Below are 18,604 nucleotides of genomic sequence, written 5' to 3'. Positions count from 1 at the left end.
CAGTCTGCTGGAGGTGTGCGTTGAAGATCTCGCGGACTGGGGCCTCTGCTAGACGTTCCCAACACACCCTCACACGCGTTTAGGTGCACCGGGTCTTTCCAGCGTCCTCCCCCGCCACCTGATCCAACTGACCACCAGGTGGTGATCAGTTGACAGCTCAGCCCCTCTCTTTACCAGAGTGTCCAGAACATATGGTCGCAGGTCTGGTGATACGATTACAAAATCGATCATCAACCTGGGGCCTATAGCGTCCTGGTGCCACGTGCACTTATGAACACTTTATTCGAACATAAGTGTTCGAACAAAGTGTTCGTTATGGCCAAACTGTGATTTGCACAGAAGTCCAATAACACTGCTCGGGTTCAGATCAGGGAGGCCGTTCCTCCCAATCAAGCCCCTCCAGGTCTCGCTGTCGTTACCCACGTAAGCATTGAAGTCTCCCAGTAGGACAACAGAGTCTCCAGGTAGAGCACCTTCCAGCAACCCACCCAGGGACTCTAAGAAGGCTAGGTACTCTGAACTGCCACTCGGCGCATAAGCGCAGATGACAGTCAGGACCCGTTCCCCAACCCTAAGGTGCAGGGAACAAACCCTCTCATCCACCGGGAAGAACCCCAACATACCGGCAGCAAGCCGAGGGGATATTAGAATACCCACCCCAGCCCGCCGCCTCTCACCATGGGCAACTCCAGACTGAGACAGAGTCCAGCCCCTCTCCAGGAGACTGGTTCCAGAGCCCAAGCCATGCGTAGAGGTGAACCTAACTATATCTAGCCGATACCTCTCAACCTCACGCAATAAATCAGGCTCCTTCCCCACCAGAGAGGTGACATTCCATGTCCCAATTGCCACTCTTGTTAGCTGGGTATCAGTCCGCCAGGGCCTCCGCTCCTGGCCGCCGCCCGGCACACAATGCACCCAACCCCTATGGCGCCTCCTGCGGGTGGTGGGCCTGCGGGAGGATGGGCCCATGTCCCCTTTTCGGGCTAAGCCGGGCCGGGCCCCACGGACTAAGGCCCGGCCACCAGACGCTCTCCCTCGGGCACCCTCCCCGGGCCTGGCTCCAGGGCGGGGCCCCGGTAACCCTATCCCGGGCAGGGTAAACTGTTCCGTTGATGTTTTTCTCATAAGGGTCGTCTGAATCGCTCTTTGTCTGGTCTCTCACCCAGGACCAATTTGCCATGGGAGACCCTACCAGGGGGCAAAAGCCCCCAGACAACATAGCCCCTGGGATCCCTGGGACACACAAACCCCTCCACCACGATAAGGTAGCGATTCATGACATTATAATAAAGTGAAATCAATTGGGAAGAACAGCAACTGGTAGGATGACAGCTTACAGTCCTGCGTAAAGATGAAAGTGACTTCGTACAGCCCCGATTTGCAGACGCTGTGCGCAGAGGTTCAGGAGCAGAAGTCCCATTGTAAACTAGAGATGGCACGATACCACTTTTTTATGTCCGATACCGATACCGATATCATAAATTTGGATATCTGCCGATACCGATATGAATCCGATATAGTGTTTTTTAATCAACAAAACTGTTTTTTAAATATCTTGCTGCATTTTGTATAAGTTCATACTCAAGTTTAAAACAACAACTACACTAAAACTATTCTGTTATACCTGTATGCAAAAAAAATATTTCATAGTTCAGCAATACTGATCAATCTAATAAACTTAAACCTACACCATCCTCCCTATTCTGGTATTTTAAAGAGTACTTAGCGTAAATATTAAGCAACCTAACTAATAGGGTTCCAACTCCCAGCAACAACAAAAATAAATAAATAAAAAATAGGGAACCACCCCTCACGCTCCACCTCATGATGTTTAATCGACGTAATCAACCTTAATTTGATGCAGTGTGAAAAAAAATGCACAGAAATCAATTATTTTTCAAGAAATATTAAATAGAGTCAACATCTTTCTTCAACAAAATTACAGACTGTACAGATGGTACCTTCCCAAAGGAAAAAGTACTATAGCTTACTAGGGTATATTAGACTTAATAGTTACTATATACAGTAATTGACTTCTATTCATTTTACATCAAATTAAAACTTTGGGTGTAAGATTTGGATAATTATTTATTAAAAGCTAGACATTTTAAATGAGAATAAGAAAGAAAAGTATGTCTTTGTGCCCCCTTTTCCCTGTTAATGCCCTATCGACCCCCCTGGCTAAACTTTGCTAGATCCGCCCCTGCACAGTTACCAGCCGTCAGCTACGTAGAAAAAGATCCTCGAGTAGAAAGTAATATTAAATACATTCTAACAACAGCTGATCAAGCTTAAACGTGCTGCTGTGGTTCAGCCGCTGGTTTCCTCTTTCTGGTGCAAAGTGGGCCAAAAGCAAACAAGAGAGACGGACTCCCGACAGAAAAGCCGATCAGCTGATCATTAAGCAGTTTCATGATTGAAGTAGCAGCAAGAAGAGGCAGTCGCTTGTTAAGCTTAACGCAGGAATGCTTTGCAAAGATTCAGAGATGGACTTACACACTTGCTTTACTTCTCTTGGGGATAACTTTGTCGGAGATGAAATGCCGGGTTGCTAGCGAAGCTCCAAATGCTATCCAGACCACCGACAGGTCCCGCATGCCACAGCCGCTCTATCACGTGATGCATACTGCTCCGAGTGCTAACGTTCTGAGGTGAGTTACGGCATGTTGCAAGTTTTGTGAGGTGCTTTCGTGATATTTAATGGATCGGATTACATTTTTTATTTTTCTCCGATATCCGAACCAGTAATTTAGGTCAGTATCGGACCGATACCGATACGTAATATCGGATCGGTCCATCTCTATTGTAAACATACCACGGCAGACCCGACGATGTTTCCATAAACATGCTTTTCAGCACCTATTTATAGACCACTTTTCACACACGGTTACTATACGCATACAGCCGGCTGAAGCAGAAAGTTAGCAGCCATCCAGGTCTTTATGTCTTTAAGACATTCCTGCAGTTTAACTAATTGGTGTGTGTTATCTGGCTTCATGGACAGATAGAGCTGGGTGTCATCTGCATAGCAGTGAAAATGTATACTATGTCTTCTAATGATACTGCCTAGGGGAAGCATGTATAATGTAAACAGAATTGGTCCTAGCACTGAACCCTGTGGAACTCCATAGTTGACCTCAGTGTGTGAAGAGGACTCTCCATTTACATGCACAAATTGGAGTCTATTAGATAGATATGATACAAACCACTGCAGCGCAGTACCTGTAAGATCATTTGTAACCTTTACTAAAGCTGTTTTTGTGCTGTGATGAGCTCTGAAACCTGACTGAAACTCTTCAAATAAGCCATTCCTCTGCAGATTATCTGTTAGCTGTTTGACAACTACTCTTTCAAGGATTTTTGATGTGAAAGGAAGGTTGGAGATTGGCCTATAATTAGCTAAGACAGCTGGGGCTAGAGATGGCTTTTTAAGTAAAGGTTTAACTACAGCCAGCTTGAAGGCCTGTGGTACATAGCCGATTATTAGAGATAGGTTGATTAGATTTAAGACTGAAGCATTAATTAATGGCAGGACGTCCTTGAGCAGTTTTGTAGGAATGGGGTCTAAAAGACATGTTGATGATTTGGAGGAAGTAATTATTGAAGTTAACTCAGAAAGATCAATTGGAGAAAAGTTGTAGCTGTAGATAATATTACATCTGTGAGATGATTATTGGTAATTTTTTCTCTAATGATTAAAATTTTGTTTGTGAAGACGTTCATGGGTTAGGGTACCCAACTGATCCAGGGTATTGGGTAGGAATCAAACTGTGACACCTCATTCAAGTAGGGTCTAGCCCCATAGTTTACAAGAGCTATGGGGCTAGACCATCCACTGTGTGATTCTTCTATCACTCCAATTTTCAACATTTCAGCCAATTTCTTCTGAACAATTTGTCTTTTGTCTCAGGTAGCCGATCCCACCAGGATGGGTTTCAAAATGGTGCTCTACTGAGCTTTATGAGAATGGTGTGGCTGAGCAGAGGGGAGAGCTCACCTGCAAAACACTGTTGCAGTGCAGCAACATCTGCTTTCTGGGCCTATGTGAGATGGTAAACACAATGGAGGGAGGATGAAATGGTGGAATTTGGCACCTCTGACCCCAACTCTTCTCTCTTCTATACCAGGCTCACCAGAGAACCAGTTTCAGTCTCTCTCCGTGCTTTTAGGAGGTTGGGGTGATCATGTCTACCTCCTAAAAGCATGGACAGAGATTTGACTTGATGAGTGAGTTTGGTGTGAAAGATCTTAACTGGCTGCTTAACTTGATAGAAAACCTTGAATGAATCAGAGCAGGGACTGTGAGCCTTCTTGTCCAACATCAGTGTTTGACCTCACAAACATGCTTCTGGAACAATGGTCAAAAATTCCCAGAAACACACTCCTAAACATTGTGGAAAGCCTTCCCAGAAGAGTTGAAGCTGTTATAGCTGCAAAGGGTGGGCTGACATCATATTAAACCCTATGGATTGATTCGGATGTCAGATACATATGCGTGAGAAGCAAGCATGAAAATACTTTTGGCAGTGCCTTCCTTTACAAGGTAAAAGAAACTGTTAGTGAGTTTGTTCTGTTTGAGGGGGGGGGGGGGTATTTATTTTGTATTCAGTTGCAACATGAGAATGAATAAAAATAGTTATTGATTTATCTTGATGAGCTTGTTTCCTTAAAGGTTCAAAGCCAATATGGCAATTAAATTAAAGGCCAACTGAGTGGGGTGCTTGTGGCAAAAAGCCAAAAGGGTTGCCTATAGATGTCCACCCCAAGGTCATTTATTGCATGCTTTCCCCATGATATTTCTCCCATCTTTCCTGCCCTATCACAATAAAAGCTAAAAACAACAAAAAAACAATATATTTTAAAAAAAAAAATCACCCAAGGCTGCGTCTGTTGTACTGTTCTGGTTTGTGGCCTATACTGTTGAGTCTGCGCTTCCACAGACCCTGCTAGTTTAGAGACTTATTCCTCACGAAGAACAAAAACAAGACAGAACATCTTCAACATTCTCAAAATCATATGCCACTACAATCCAACTATATACAGACATAGGCATTCAAACACATCAGTTGAGTTTATTGTTTGTCCATGTGGCTTTCAGCTATCTTCAAAGCTGTAGCTTGGTCAACACTCCTCTTTATGACCCCTATCAACCCCCCAAATCTTCTCACTGCAGGCATCCTGTGGGGGTTAGTGTCAACTGGTGAATCATCTGCAGTTACAACTCTTCTCCTTTCCTGTTGTCACTTTAGGTGTTGGTGGGATCGTTGAGTATTTGGTCACATTCTGTCTTCCCTCAGTAATTGTCATTTGGTATGAGGAGTCAAATGGACAGTCTACTGCTCGCTGAATTTCATCACTTGCACACGTGGCATTCATCAGACACGTCAGGCACTTAATTCTGTTCAAACAAGGGCAAAAAGAATAGGTGGCGTTGCACAGATGCCATGGTAAATCCCCAAATTGGACTGACCCATTGCCTGTCATACACATGGGTAACTGGCCTGCTTCCAGTTTGTTAAGCAGCATAATGTCCTGCAGCGGGTCAGATACTTGGGGTCAGGCTAGCACGTCTGTCGTACCAGAGCAGTTCACCTTCCCGGCTACTGGCGAATCAACCTTTCCATTCAGGTTCAGGGGAGTTGAAAAGTTGGCAGTGTTCCAAGTATGTTTTACTCCTGGGTGTGTTGCTCAGGCAAGCAAACAAACTGTCTCGCTCTCTGTGGCTATATGGCCACAGCCCAGAAGAATGTGTAGACAGTGGCATGTGTGCACAAACATAACAATTGGTCTCGTTGTTTATGTGAGCAGTTGTGTTCATAAACTGCCACCAGTAATTGGTTGAAATCCCATGCAGGTACTGGGTGTGGTTTGCTATGTCCCAGTGCGCTCCTGTCAACCCACTCAGGGTCAACAGGCTCAAGAAGGTGCACAGCACATTCCTAGACATTCTAAATTGGGTTCTGGATCTGTTGGTTTCTTCACCAGGATTGAGACGAGAGGCCCTAGAGAGTTTCTCCCCCCTTTGTACTCCGGTCTTTTCACCATTACCCAGACTCGGCCAGGAAGCACCTTCTTGCAGTGCTCTTGATGTATCCAGGTGTATCTCTCAGCAATCTTCACTGCTGTGGGCGTCGTCAGCAGCACCTGATAGGGACCTTCCCACCGTGGACTGGACCAGCACTTCCTTTTTATGGCCTTTATCAGCACCCAGACTCTCCAGACTTCAGACTCTACTCCTGTGGAGAAACAGAATCATCTGGCAGATCATTTGTTCTCATGACTTCTTTACTTTTTAACATTTTAAGCATCAAATCTGCTAATGTGTTCTCCTCTTGTGCTTTTCTATCATCACTACAGAATACTGGAACTCTAAATGGTCTACCCTATATAATCTTAAAGGGTGTCAGACCGTTCTCTGTTGGAGTAATACTCATGTACATCTTAACTAATTCTATACAGTCTAACCATGTCCTGCCTGTCTCTTCCATTGTTTTCCTAAGTCTTAGCTTTACTGTCCCATTAGTTCTATCTACCAACCCTGCACTTTGTGGGTGATATGAACAATGGTGTTTTAGTGTTATCCCTAGATGCTGTGCCATTAACCCAATCAGTTCATTTACAAAGTGTGGGCCATTATCACTATAAATGGTCTCTGGAATCCCGTGTTCTGGGATGATATTCGTACATATTGCTTTGGCAACCGAAATAGCATCTGCTTTCCAAGTTGGGACAATTTCTACCCACTTTGAAAAAGGGCACACTAACACTAGACAGTACTTATAGTTATTACAGTTGGACAGCTCTATAAAGTCCATGTGAATAACTTGAAATGGGTGAATGGGTCTGGGGAATTTCCCTCTCTTAGGTCTCAAATTACCCTGAGAATTGTGCTTGCAACATTTAAAGCATTAAGTCCTAGAGTATGAAAATGTTGCTCTACTGCTGCCATCATCCCCCCTGTTGAGACATGGCACGGCCCATGGCTCAAAATCACAGCAGTCTTATAAATTCTCAGGCAGTATTCTCACATAGATAATAAACATCATCTTGCAAGCTTGCACTTTTTGTGAACCACAACTGTTTTTCCTGCCGTATGTAAGTGGGCCTGCATGTCTGCAATACATCTCGTGTAATAAGAATGTCTGCTGGTGCTGCACTGCTAAAATGTGAACACCATGTGCTCCTAAAGCTGTCTCTTTTGCAATCTTATCTGCTAAGGCATTCCCTAATGTGACTGGATCTTTCCCTCGGGTATGTGCTGCACATTTACAAACAGCAATTCTACTGGGCAATAATACTGTGTCCAGCAGATTTTGCAGGAGTTTGGCGTGTTCTACAGGTTTCCCTGTCGAGGTTGTCATACCTCGTCTTGCCCACTGTGCTGCAAAGAAATGTAATGTAGCAAATGCATATTGGCTATCAGTGTATATTGTCACATTTTGTTTCTCTGCAGCTTTACACGCTTTCGTTCAAGTTGCTATCTCTGCTGCTTGAGCAGATATGAAACATGCTAACTGTCCTGCACAGATAGCTTTCTCACTATCTACTACAGCAAAACCTGTTTTAGCCTGTCCCTCTGCTGTTTTAAAGCTCAAACCATCAACAAACCAAACCTTTCCCTGACCAAGTGGCACATCTTTTACATCATCCCTTGGCTTACACTCCGTCTCCACGTGCTCTCTATACTCATGAGGAGTGCCCTCTTCCTTCGTTGGCAAAAGGGTTGACGGATTCAGAGTTGTGCACCGCTTTATGGTTATGTGTGGTTGTGAGAGTAACAGTGACATTAAAAACAAGTATCTTGCGGGTGACAGAAACGTCATTTTAGTCTGCAGTAGTAAAACGTCTACCTCGTGTGGAACTAGCAGTGTCAAAGGGTGAAATAAAACTATTTCCCGGAACACTGTACAGCTTGAGCCGCTGCACATACTGATCTCACACACGGAGGCAAAGCACAAGCAACTAGATCTAATCTTTTAGAATAGTAAGTTACTGCTGTTAGTTATTCCACCGTCACCTGGCATTCGTGCTCTTCACAGAACCACAAGTCCATCGCTGAACTTCTTCCTGCCCATCGGATGGAGCTTGGCACGCTCCCTTCAACCTTAAGGTTCTCATGTTCCAATGCCGCGGACGATTTAAGGCAGAGCACATCGTACACCTTAGTTCTCTTCCTCAACGTCAACGTCGAAACTCTTTCACTTCATTTAAGATTTTGCTGTTCAAAATCTCCTCATGACAATCTTCTGGAAGCCCAGTAGCACAGCTCTCTGTGGGATGTCTGCTGTGCTGAAGATGATCTCTGATCCTCCTGAAGCCTGGCGTCTTGTGGACGATCCCCTCAGTCACTCCTTCTCGTCATGGCACCTCATGACACCTGTAAATCAAAAATTGACACTCCTCTCGCCACACGGCTCTCGCCATGTATCAACTGCCACACAATGAGACATGTACAAGAATGTTGCACATTCTCCCTAAAAAAATATTCTCCAGGCTCCAGGGTCCCTCTTGGAGTAGCTCCACTCCAAACCTGTAACCCTGTGTCAAAACATTAGTCAGTGGTTAAATGTTAAGCTTATTTAAGTCCCAGCTCCACCCGGAGCCTGTATCCTAGAAGACAAAGTCTTTAAGTTAAAACAACTTCACATTTGCAACCAACTGTAGCTCATAAGTGTAATAAAGTATTCAGCATCACAGAGACAAGTACCGTTGCAGGGTTATTCTAAACTCATTAAACCCCTACCTTTTCCGTAATTTGCTCCAAATCATTGAACATCTCAACTTCATTCCACATTGTAATCAGTGGCTTTCCTTAAATTTGTCACTCACCATGAGCTCAATAGTGATCAGCCCCATGTAACTATTCTGTAACCACTGCACATCTGTTCAATTGTCACTTGTCTGTCTGTGTTGAATCCTTTACGAACACTCTTAAAGGAAAGAGCATTAGCCAAACACACGGATCATCCTGGTGGTCAGGTGTCGGTCACCCAGTAAATCATACCAAACCTAATTGGCAGGCTCAACTTTGTAACAAAAGACAAATCATCAGCCAGTTTAATTTCAAACATTCATCCAATCAGCCACACCACACACAACATACAGCATAACCCTGTTGTCTCATCACATACAGTGGGGCAAAAAAGTATTTAGTCAGCCACCGATTGTGCAAGTTCCCCCACTTAAAATGATGACAGAGGTCAGTAATTTGCACCAGAGGTACACTTCAACTGTGAGAGACAGAATGTGAAAAAAAAATCCATGAATTCACATGGTAGGATTTGTAAAGAATTCATTCGTAAATTAGGGTGGAAAATAAGTATTTGGTCACCTCAAACAAGGAAAATCTCTGGCTCTCACAGACCTGTAACGTCTTCTGTAAGAAGCTTTTCTGTCCCCCACTCGTTACCTGTATGAATGGCACCTGTTTGAACTCATCATCTGTATAAAAGACACCTGTCCACAGCCTCAAACAGTCAGACTCCAAACTCCGCCATGGCCAAGACCAAAGAGCTTTCGAAGGACACCAGGAAAAGTATTGTAGACCTGCACCAGACTGGGAAGAGTGAATCTACAATAGGCAAGCAGCTTGGTGTGAAAAAATCAACTGTGGGAGCAATCATCAGAAAATGGAAGACATACAAGACCACTGATAATCTCCCTCGATCTGGGGCTCCACGCAAGATCTCATCCCGTGGGGTCAAAATGATCATGAGAACGGTGAGCAAAGATCCCAGAACCACACGGGGGGACCTGGTGAATGACCTGCAGAGAGCTGGGACCAAAGTAACAAAGGTCACCATCAGTAACACACTACAACGGCAGGGAATCAAATCCCGCAGTGCCAGACGTGTTCCGCTGCTGAAGCCAGTGCATGTCCAGGCCCGTCTGAAGTTTGCCAGAGAGCACATGGATGATACAGCAGAGGATTGGGAGAATGTCATGTGGTCAGATGAAACCAAAGTAGAACTTTTTGGTATAAACTCAACTCGTCGTGTTTGGAGGACGAAGAATACTGAGTTGCATCCCAAGAACACCATACCTACTGTGAAGCATGGGGGTGGAAACATCATGCTATGGGGCTGTTTTTCTGCCAAGGGGACAGGACGACTGATCCGTGTTAAGGACAGAATGAATGGGGCCATGTATCGTGAGATTTTGAGCCAAAACCTCCTTCCATCAGTGAGAACTTTGAAGATGAAATGAGGCTGGGTCTTCCAACATGACAATGATCCAAAACACACCGCCCGGGCAACAAAGGAGTGGCTCCGTAAGAAGCATTTGAAAGTCCTGGAGTGGCCTAGCCAGTCTCCAGACCTCAACCCCATAGAAAATCTGTGGCGGGAGTTGAAAGTCCGTGTTGCTCGGCGACAGCCCCAAAACATCACTGCTCTCGAGAAGATCTGCATGGAGGAATGGGCCAAAATACCAGCTACTGTGTGTGCAAACCTGGTAAAGACCTATAGTAAACATTTGACCTCTGTTATTGCCAACAAAGGTTATGTTACAAAGTATTGAGTTGTATTTTTGTTATTGACCAAATACTTATTTTCCACCCTAATTTACGAATAAATTCTTTACAAATCCTACCATGTGGATTCATGGATTTTTTTTTTCACATTCTGTCTCTCACAGTTGAAGTGTACCTCTGGTGCAAATTACTGACCTCTGTCATCATTTTAGGTGGGGGAACTTGCACAATCGGTGGCTGACTAAATACTTTTTTGCCCCACTGTAATAAGTTTCTTCTCATGTAACCAAATGTGTGCCATGTTAAAACTTCTTCACACATCAGAAACTCAACAATCAGCTCACTCAGCTCACTCATTCAAGACCCCTCATCAGCATTCTGTCCTCCTATAATATTAGACACTAGTCTATGTATCACTTTCATCTTACTAGTGACTTGGACAAGATGACAAACAGAATCTCATGCTTAGATGCTGTCTGGTTTTCATGAGTGTCATTGTATGTGTATATGCATGTAGGGTTAGTATGGTTAAGACATTTTCTGTTTGTGTGGGTTTTTATGTACCTCTCTCATCAAGTTTTCATTATTCTCATCACCGCATAAACAACACACATCTCTCTCTCTGTTTTTGAACTCTCCTTTCTTAAAAACAGAAAGTGGGATTGCAGTTGTTTCAGGCTGAGAAACATCAAACACCCTTCATTTATCATTCATATTTCATCAACACAAATCTTTTTTATTTCTTTTGTGGCCACTGGGTTAGAAAGTGACCTGCAGAATCATCTCTTCCCCAGTTCGAGACCACTTCACTCACATACTTTCACACCTCTCTGTGGCTCACACACACCATGATGTCAAACACAATCACGTGCCTTTCGCCAAAACAAAAAACGTGATACTGATGTTACAAAGGTCTCACACACATGAATCAGGATGCAGAAAAGCTGTTGCCCATCTGAGGTGTGAGGAAGAAACTGAACTCACGGATAGCTGCATGCTTGAGATATCATAGCTCTGTTTCCCTCCCTCTAATGCGTTATCAACCAGCTCCTGCTCTGAAAATGTGTACCTTGCTCATCAGCTTAAAAGTGACTGCATACAAAACAACAATCAGACTCACTCAAACAGACCACGTCTGGCCCGCACACACAAAATAGACACCAACAAGAGCTCTGACAAGTGCTGGTTTCTCCAGCGTTGAGTGCTGGAGAAACCAGCACTCAATGCCCTCAGCGGCGGAGAAAAACATTCCTTTCGATGGGAAACCTGCTTAACCCTCCTTAAAAATTAAAAAAAAAAAAATAGACACTAGTGCCATCCAACCCGAGGAGAGTTCAGACACAAACTCTCCAGCCTGGTGATAAAGTTAAGCACCAGGGCTTTCATCAGGCGTCCCAGATGCTGGCTGCTAGCAGACTTCGGCGGCGGTGTCTCCCCCCTCCTCGGTGGACGCAATGTGTTGGGATCCGGCTCGGAAGGACCAAATAAATGTTGGGTCTGCGCTTCCACAGATCCCGCTAGTTTAGAGATTTATTCCTCATGAAGAACAAAAACAAGACAGAACATCTTCAACCGATCTTTTACTCGCTAGCGAGGGAAGGCTGATCGGAACCAGGCTGTGGAGCTTAACGCTCCTCACCTGTCACCAGCCCAACTCCTTCAAAGAGCAGCCCTCCTCGTAGTGTGTGTGTGTGCATGCATGTGAGAATGTGTGTGTATGCGTGTTCTCCTGCTCCCCAAAAGGATCATAAAAGCAGGAAGCTTACAACACAAGAAACAGATCTTTCAGATAGGATGTATCTACAATAAAACCTCCCCCAGCACCAGTGGCTGGAGAGGTGGTCAGAGACAAAGGAATGTCTTTGATCACACAGTTTGAAACAATGTAGAGATGGTAAGCATAAAAATGACAACATTTAACAATTCACTTTAACATACACCATCACCACTTTTCACCGCTAATGACATAATTGTCATCCACAGTGTAGAGTGTTTTCAGCAAACAGCAGAGAGGTACTGCTTAAAAATGTCTGGTGAACATAGTTCATACCATAAGTAAAATTTACTCAGGGCCAGATGAAGACCAGAAACAGAGCTAAAAGACATTTATCACATGGGATTAAATACAGCTTCAGATGAATGCTCCTTTTTTTACTTCAGATACTTTGTAGCCAAAGTCTGTATACAGACCAAAAACAAGTGCTGACTGTGATCCAAACAAAAATGAATCTTTGGTGTGCAACATTTACATCTATATGGCCTTAATAAGAAAGATATTTACCTTTGTATTCTGCTTTTTCGCATATACCCAACTAGGGTTGGATAAGCATGCTAACATATTTGGTTGGTGGCCAACAGTGTATTTTTAAAACATAGTACAGATTGGTAAAAAAGAAAAATCAGCTTTACTGTCATTATTTGAATTTTTAGGTACATGGCTCCACAGCTCGAGAGATTAATCTGTGGTTTGGCCTGAGGGGGATGATCCAGGAGGGAGGTGTGCTTTCACTCTGGAGGGGAAATGGTATCAACGTCCTCAAAATTGCCCCTGAATCCGCCATTAAGTTTATGGCCTACGAACAGGTCAGTGGACAAACAGTGAGAAAGTGGAACTATGTCTTCTGTTCTCTTAAGTGTTTACTTAACTCGTGGTAGAAAAAGTAGTAACTGTATATTAGTTTACAGTGGGAAAAAAATAATAGTCCACTCTACTGTGTCCTTCTGAAATCTTTTATTGCTTGTGGTTTCCCCTCCTCCTGCTCCTCACTCTTCCTACTCCAGATCAAGTGGCTGATCCGAGGTAATAAAGAGGGGGGCAGTTTAAGGGTACAAGAGAGGTTCATTGCTGGGTCGCTTGCAGGAGCTACTGCCCAAACTATCATCTATCCCATGGAGGTGAGTTTAAAATTTGTGTCAGTCATTTCCTCTTGAAGATATGTTTCTTATAGATAGATAGATAGATGTTCAATGTTCCAAACATGAGCTCAGTAAGGAGTAGCTCCACTATTATTGTTGTTCACTTCAAAAATTCCTTGCGGCATGCTTGATGGAAGCTTTTCCATGAGGTGAGTGGGAACATTTCTTCAAGTGGTAAAGACGGCCATCTGAAAGGAATCTACTGTCTGGATCTGTTGTCCATTTTTGTAAACTTCCCTTGCCATCCATCCCCAAAGGTTCTCAGTTGGATTTAGATCAGGGGAACACGCAGGATGGTCCAAAAGAGTGATGTTATTCTTCTGGAAGAAGTCCCTTGTCCTGCGGGCATTGTGTACTGTAGCATTGTAGCACCCCAGACCATTATGGCGCCCCCTCCACTGTGGAGAACATCTCAGGTGGGATCTGCTTGTTAAGCCAGTAACATTGGAAACCATCAGGACCATCAAGGTTACATTTTTTCTCATCACAGAATAAAACCTTCTTCCCCCACCCCACCCGACACACAGTCACACACACCAAACATATTAAAGATTGTAACTTAACATATTTTATTGTGAAAACTGTTGTTGAATTTTAAATTGAGAATAGCAGACAAATCAACAATACAGCTCTTCCAGTAATGGCTAATTAATATTGTACTGAACACAGTCCAAAAGATTGAGTAAACCACATCAGTGTCTACTGTCTGTTTACTATCATAGCCAAGTGGCTAACAAAGGCAACCAGAAGTTTTCCCAATACCTACTAATGAATGTTATCTTGTTTCAGGATACATAATACCTGCCATTATCCAAAGACACATCTGCTTACCCGTGTCTTTTGTTCGTTTCTCCTCTTCTTTTCTCTTTTTTTCTAAACTGAGGACCTGATGGCTCTGACCTCTTCTTGTCAATCTTCCATCAGTAATTTTGCACTCCAGTATCAACAACCAATCCCACAACATACACTAATAGACACCTTATGCACAGATTCAGGTTCTATAGGTTGGGGGTTTTTTTGGATTTCACACAACCCAGGAAAAATAATTCATACATAGTGGGCTTGGATTGACAATATTACGAATGATTATTATTATTATTTTTTAAAATATTTATTTATTTTTATTTTGTGAGCTTGTTATTAGATGCTGCTCCAGCCAGCCAGAGAATCACTTGCTGTCCTACCCCTCGCCTCCATTTACGAGGTGCCCTTACTCCTTGCAAATGGGCAATAGAAAACCATTCGGTGCCTATGCAATCCCCAAAATTTGCTGGCATGATGTCGGGGCAGCGTGAGTGCGAGCAACTTTTTTTTCTCCCAATGCCATGATGCAGCCCCCACTACGATGCTGCCCTGGGCAGCTGCCCATGTTTCCCATATCTAAAACCGCCACTGGTCCCATGTTTGGTGCTCTGTTGCAAAGTCCAAAGGGTCAGTTCTGTGGGTATTTAAGGAGGCCTTTGAAGATGTTTTTTGTTTTTGAAGCCCTTCAGTCTCAGATTCCTGATGTACTATCAAGTGCTATCAACATTAATGTTTCCTTTGAGCTTCAGTTTAGTCACAGGAGAGTTTCACACGATCCTCTGGCCCTGTCTTAGGGATAGGCATGAAGCCTCTTTCAGGGTCAATTAAAGGTTGTAGTCCATCCAAATTTGACAGTTTAGGGCATTACATGAATTTGGAGTAATGGTGCTGCAGGGGCACATGTGTGGGCTTACTCAGTTTATTTCCATTTTTAATATACCAAAAATCGTTCAAACTTTTTCTTTAATCTGTTCTCCCAAATTCTTAAACATCTTAACATCAAGCTTAACAGGGCTTCAGCCTATCATGCTCAAAGTCAGGGGAGCTTTGGGGTGTTTCCATCAAACACGGAACTCCCACTTAATGCAATCAAATGGGGGAGACTGCGAGGAGGGTTTGCCATGGTTGATCCTGGCTAATGGAGAGAGCACACATTTAGCCCTTATAAATTATTGTTTGGACATAAGTAGTTAAAAGGAGTCAAACCCTCTTAAAGGTGGTAGCGGTGACTAGCTCTGTATTTTGTTTGCAGCTGGGGAGGCATGGCATAGGAAATCTGGCTTCTGCTCAGAGTAAGAAGAAAAATGTTTGGTAAAAGACGTTTCACCTCTTATTTAAGAGGCTTCTTTAGTCAAACTGAAGAAATGCTACCGTAAAGTACAACTGTATCAGTGGAAGAATTAGAAAATAGGTGTTTAAAGAAACCATAGACCAGTTCTACCTTCTTTGACTCATTGAAGAAGAACCTCTTGCTACTGTTTCTACTTACTCCTGTGTTAATTTTGGATTTGTATGCGTTTTTTTCTTCTATTCCCTATGCTGGATAGGTGCTGAAAACTCGCCTTACATTAAGGAAGACCGGACAGTACTCAGGTATGGCTGACTGTGCCAGACGGATTCTGAAGACTGAGGGTATCCGAGCATTCTACAGAGGATACCTGCCCAATACAATGGGCATCATTCCATATGCTGGCATTGACTTGGCTGTGTATGAGGTATGTACTGCTTTCTGTACACTCTCTGTGTATAAAGAGTTACTTCAGATCAGAAGCATTAGCATGTTTGTTCCTTTCATGGGCCAGCTGAGTCTCGCCATGTGTGGTTATGGCACTGCCTCTGGGCAGATTCCTCATCAGCTCACCGCACCTGTTCGTGATTTGAAGCAATCAGCCAGTGGCATTTAAAGCCAGCATTGTCAACTGTCCTTACCCGGTTCTTCTGCTAACCTCTGTTAGTACAGGCCACCTCAGTTGTCTATGTTTTGCTGTTTCCATGCATTGCTAACCTGTGTTCTCCTTCTGCACCTAATATTTTCCATTCGATCTCTCATACTCACCACTTGCATTTGGATTCCACACCTGAACACTGTACTCCCACGCACGCATAATGTAGATATAACAGGTGGTCATTTGAGTTATTGTTGTCTTCTGATCTACTCATTCTTGTTTGACTTCTGGCAGACAGATTGTATTTTTGCCCAGAGAAGTAACACTTACTCACTTTACTTCTCTGTAATCCCTAGAGATTGTTTGTGCAGAAAACTCCCAGTAGATTCTAAAGAAACCCACCCCATACCATCTTGCACTAACAACCATGCCACATTCAGTACTTAATTCACCATTCTGCCCCATCCTGAATTTCAACAGGTCATCTTGACCATGTGTTCCTGACATATTTGGCTGATTACATATTTGCATTATTGAGCAGCTAAACAGACTATCTAACAAAGTGGTTGTCAGTGTATGCGTTTCAGTTAATTTCTTTCCCCTTCCTTTTTCTCTTCCTCTTTCTTTTAACTTTTAACTGCTCTCCTTTATTAGTGTCTTAACATTTTTCACTGCTCATGCTTTAAGACCCTGAAGAATGCCTGGCTCCAGAGGTACTGTGTCAACTCAGCAGACCCAGGAGTTTTGGTCCTGCTGGGCTGTGGTACTGTCTCCAGCACCTGTGGCCAGCTAGCGTCATATCCCCTCGCTCTCATCCGGACTCGCATGCAGGCACAGGGTGCGATATGATGTAAATGATAGATTGTAGGCAGTTGTAGGCCTACAAAACATTGGAACAATTTATCAATAAGTCTGTCCATATATTACTCTCTGTAGCTTACATTGTTCTCATTTTTACTTTCAGCCATTACTGAGGGTAAACCCAAGCTGACCATGGTGGGTCAGTTCAAATACATCATATCTCATGAAGGTGTGCCAGGTCTGTACCGAGGCATCACGCCCAACTTCCTCAAAGTTATTCCTGCTGTCAGCATCTCCTATGTGGTCTACGAGCACATGAAGAAGGTCCTTGGAGTGGTTTACTAGACTGATGCGACAAACACAACTGTGGAGGCAGAAACACATTTTGCTTGTTAGAAGAAGCAGAAGTGGAGAATTAAGCTTCTCGGGCCTCTTAAGAGAGAAGATGAAGGATCAGTGCACCGATGCCACAAAACATCTGTGGACACCATCAATTTCCAACCTTTTTAAAGTGCAGGTACTAGGTCAGCAGGATAAATTTATTGATCTTGGAGAGGAGAATGAGGCTAATGATGCCCACTCTAACAGTATTATGTTATGCTTGAGGAATCATCAAAAAGTTCTTAGGAATGAAAATTCTTACCCTATTCTTCTCACCCTTATCCAGATGGACTCACTTGCGGCTGCTATTTTTTGTATTCTCCTTCTCCATCCAATGTCTCAGCACATTCCAGTAGAACTCCACGTTTACATTGTCATAAATTTATAGTGCACAGTACATGTCACAAAAAAGGACAAGGATTCTCCTGATCTTGTTTCTCACTTTTTTCCATGGCCCTTTTTCCAGAATGTTTGGATAACGTCTCACACAAGCAAGAGTTGAATCTCAGACTTTTTGTCCTGTAAGCAACATTTTGGGTTGGTTTAAAGGTATCAATATGTAGTATATCAATATCTGATAATGATTTAGGAAAGGTCACAAAATACTGCAAAATACATGAGATTCCAACAGCGGGTTATCAGATTCCAAAAAGGAGGACTTCTCATAATTTTGTCGAAACAAACATGAGGTAAACAGCTGGGTTTGCTTGTTCAAGTTATAAAATAATATAGAAGCAGTGTGTGCATGTGAGCTGCAGCATGACTTAGCTGTGCATTGCTGTAAACCTTTGAAACCTTTAACTGTTTTGCTGCTAGCTGTTGCTGGAAACTACATTGAAATAAATGGAGAAGATGGATTTCTTGCATGTAGTGAAAATGTGGATGTGAACACAAAACTTGGTTTGATATGAAGAGTTTATGCTCCATTTTTTTTCAACAATGTTCCTTCCTGCAAGTTTCCAAAAGGAACAGGATGAGAAAAAAAATCTTAGCTTAAACAAACCTAGCTGTAATCTTAAAAGGACTATAGGCCATCTCCTGACCTATGACAGACGGGATATGCTTCAAAATAGAAAACCTATGAAATGTCTGAACTTAGGAAATGTACCATTTTAAGAAAATATTAGCTTATTTTAAATTTAATATAAGCAACACATCTCAAAAGATTTGGGTGGGGACAACGGAAGGCTGAAAATGTAAGTGGTACTAAAAAGTAATAGCTTGACAAACTAGCCACAGGTCTGCAACATGACTTTTAAAAAATATAAAATATAAATAATATAAAAAATAAAGCAATGTTGGGAAGAGGTTCACCAGTCTGCAAAAACACTATGACTACAAA

The 18,604-nt window shown here is 43.1% G+C and overlaps 1 protein-coding gene across 1 annotated transcript in view; it reads left to right on the top strand.

Annotated features, from left to right (window-relative positions):
• The window catches only part of slc25a23b (solute carrier family 25 member 23b), a 40,794-nt gene extending 22,661 nt beyond the window's left edge, over window positions 1–18,133 (top strand). The window contains exons 6-10 of the mRNA XM_040045930.1: window positions 12,905–13,057; window positions 13,256–13,369; window positions 15,742–15,909; window positions 16,768–16,918; window positions 17,045–18,133. Coding sequence (XP_039901864.1) covers window positions 12,905–13,057; window positions 13,256–13,369; window positions 15,742–15,909; window positions 16,768–16,918; window positions 17,045–17,226 — 768 coding nt within the window. The 3' untranslated portion in view covers window positions 17,227–18,133. The remainder of the gene's footprint in view (window positions 1–12,904; window positions 13,058–13,255; window positions 13,370–15,741; window positions 15,910–16,767; window positions 16,919–17,044) is intronic.
• Window positions 18,134–18,604: the final 471 nt, after the last annotated feature.

Source organism: Simochromis diagramma, unplaced genomic scaffold (genome assembly GCF_900408965.1).
Source record: "Simochromis diagramma unplaced genomic scaffold, fSimDia1.1 OVJJ01000150.1, whole genome shotgun sequence".
Classification (NCBI taxonomy): Eukaryota; Metazoa; Chordata; class Actinopteri; order Cichliformes; family Cichlidae; genus Simochromis; species Simochromis diagramma.
This window is presented reverse-complemented; position numbering and strand designations above follow the sequence as displayed.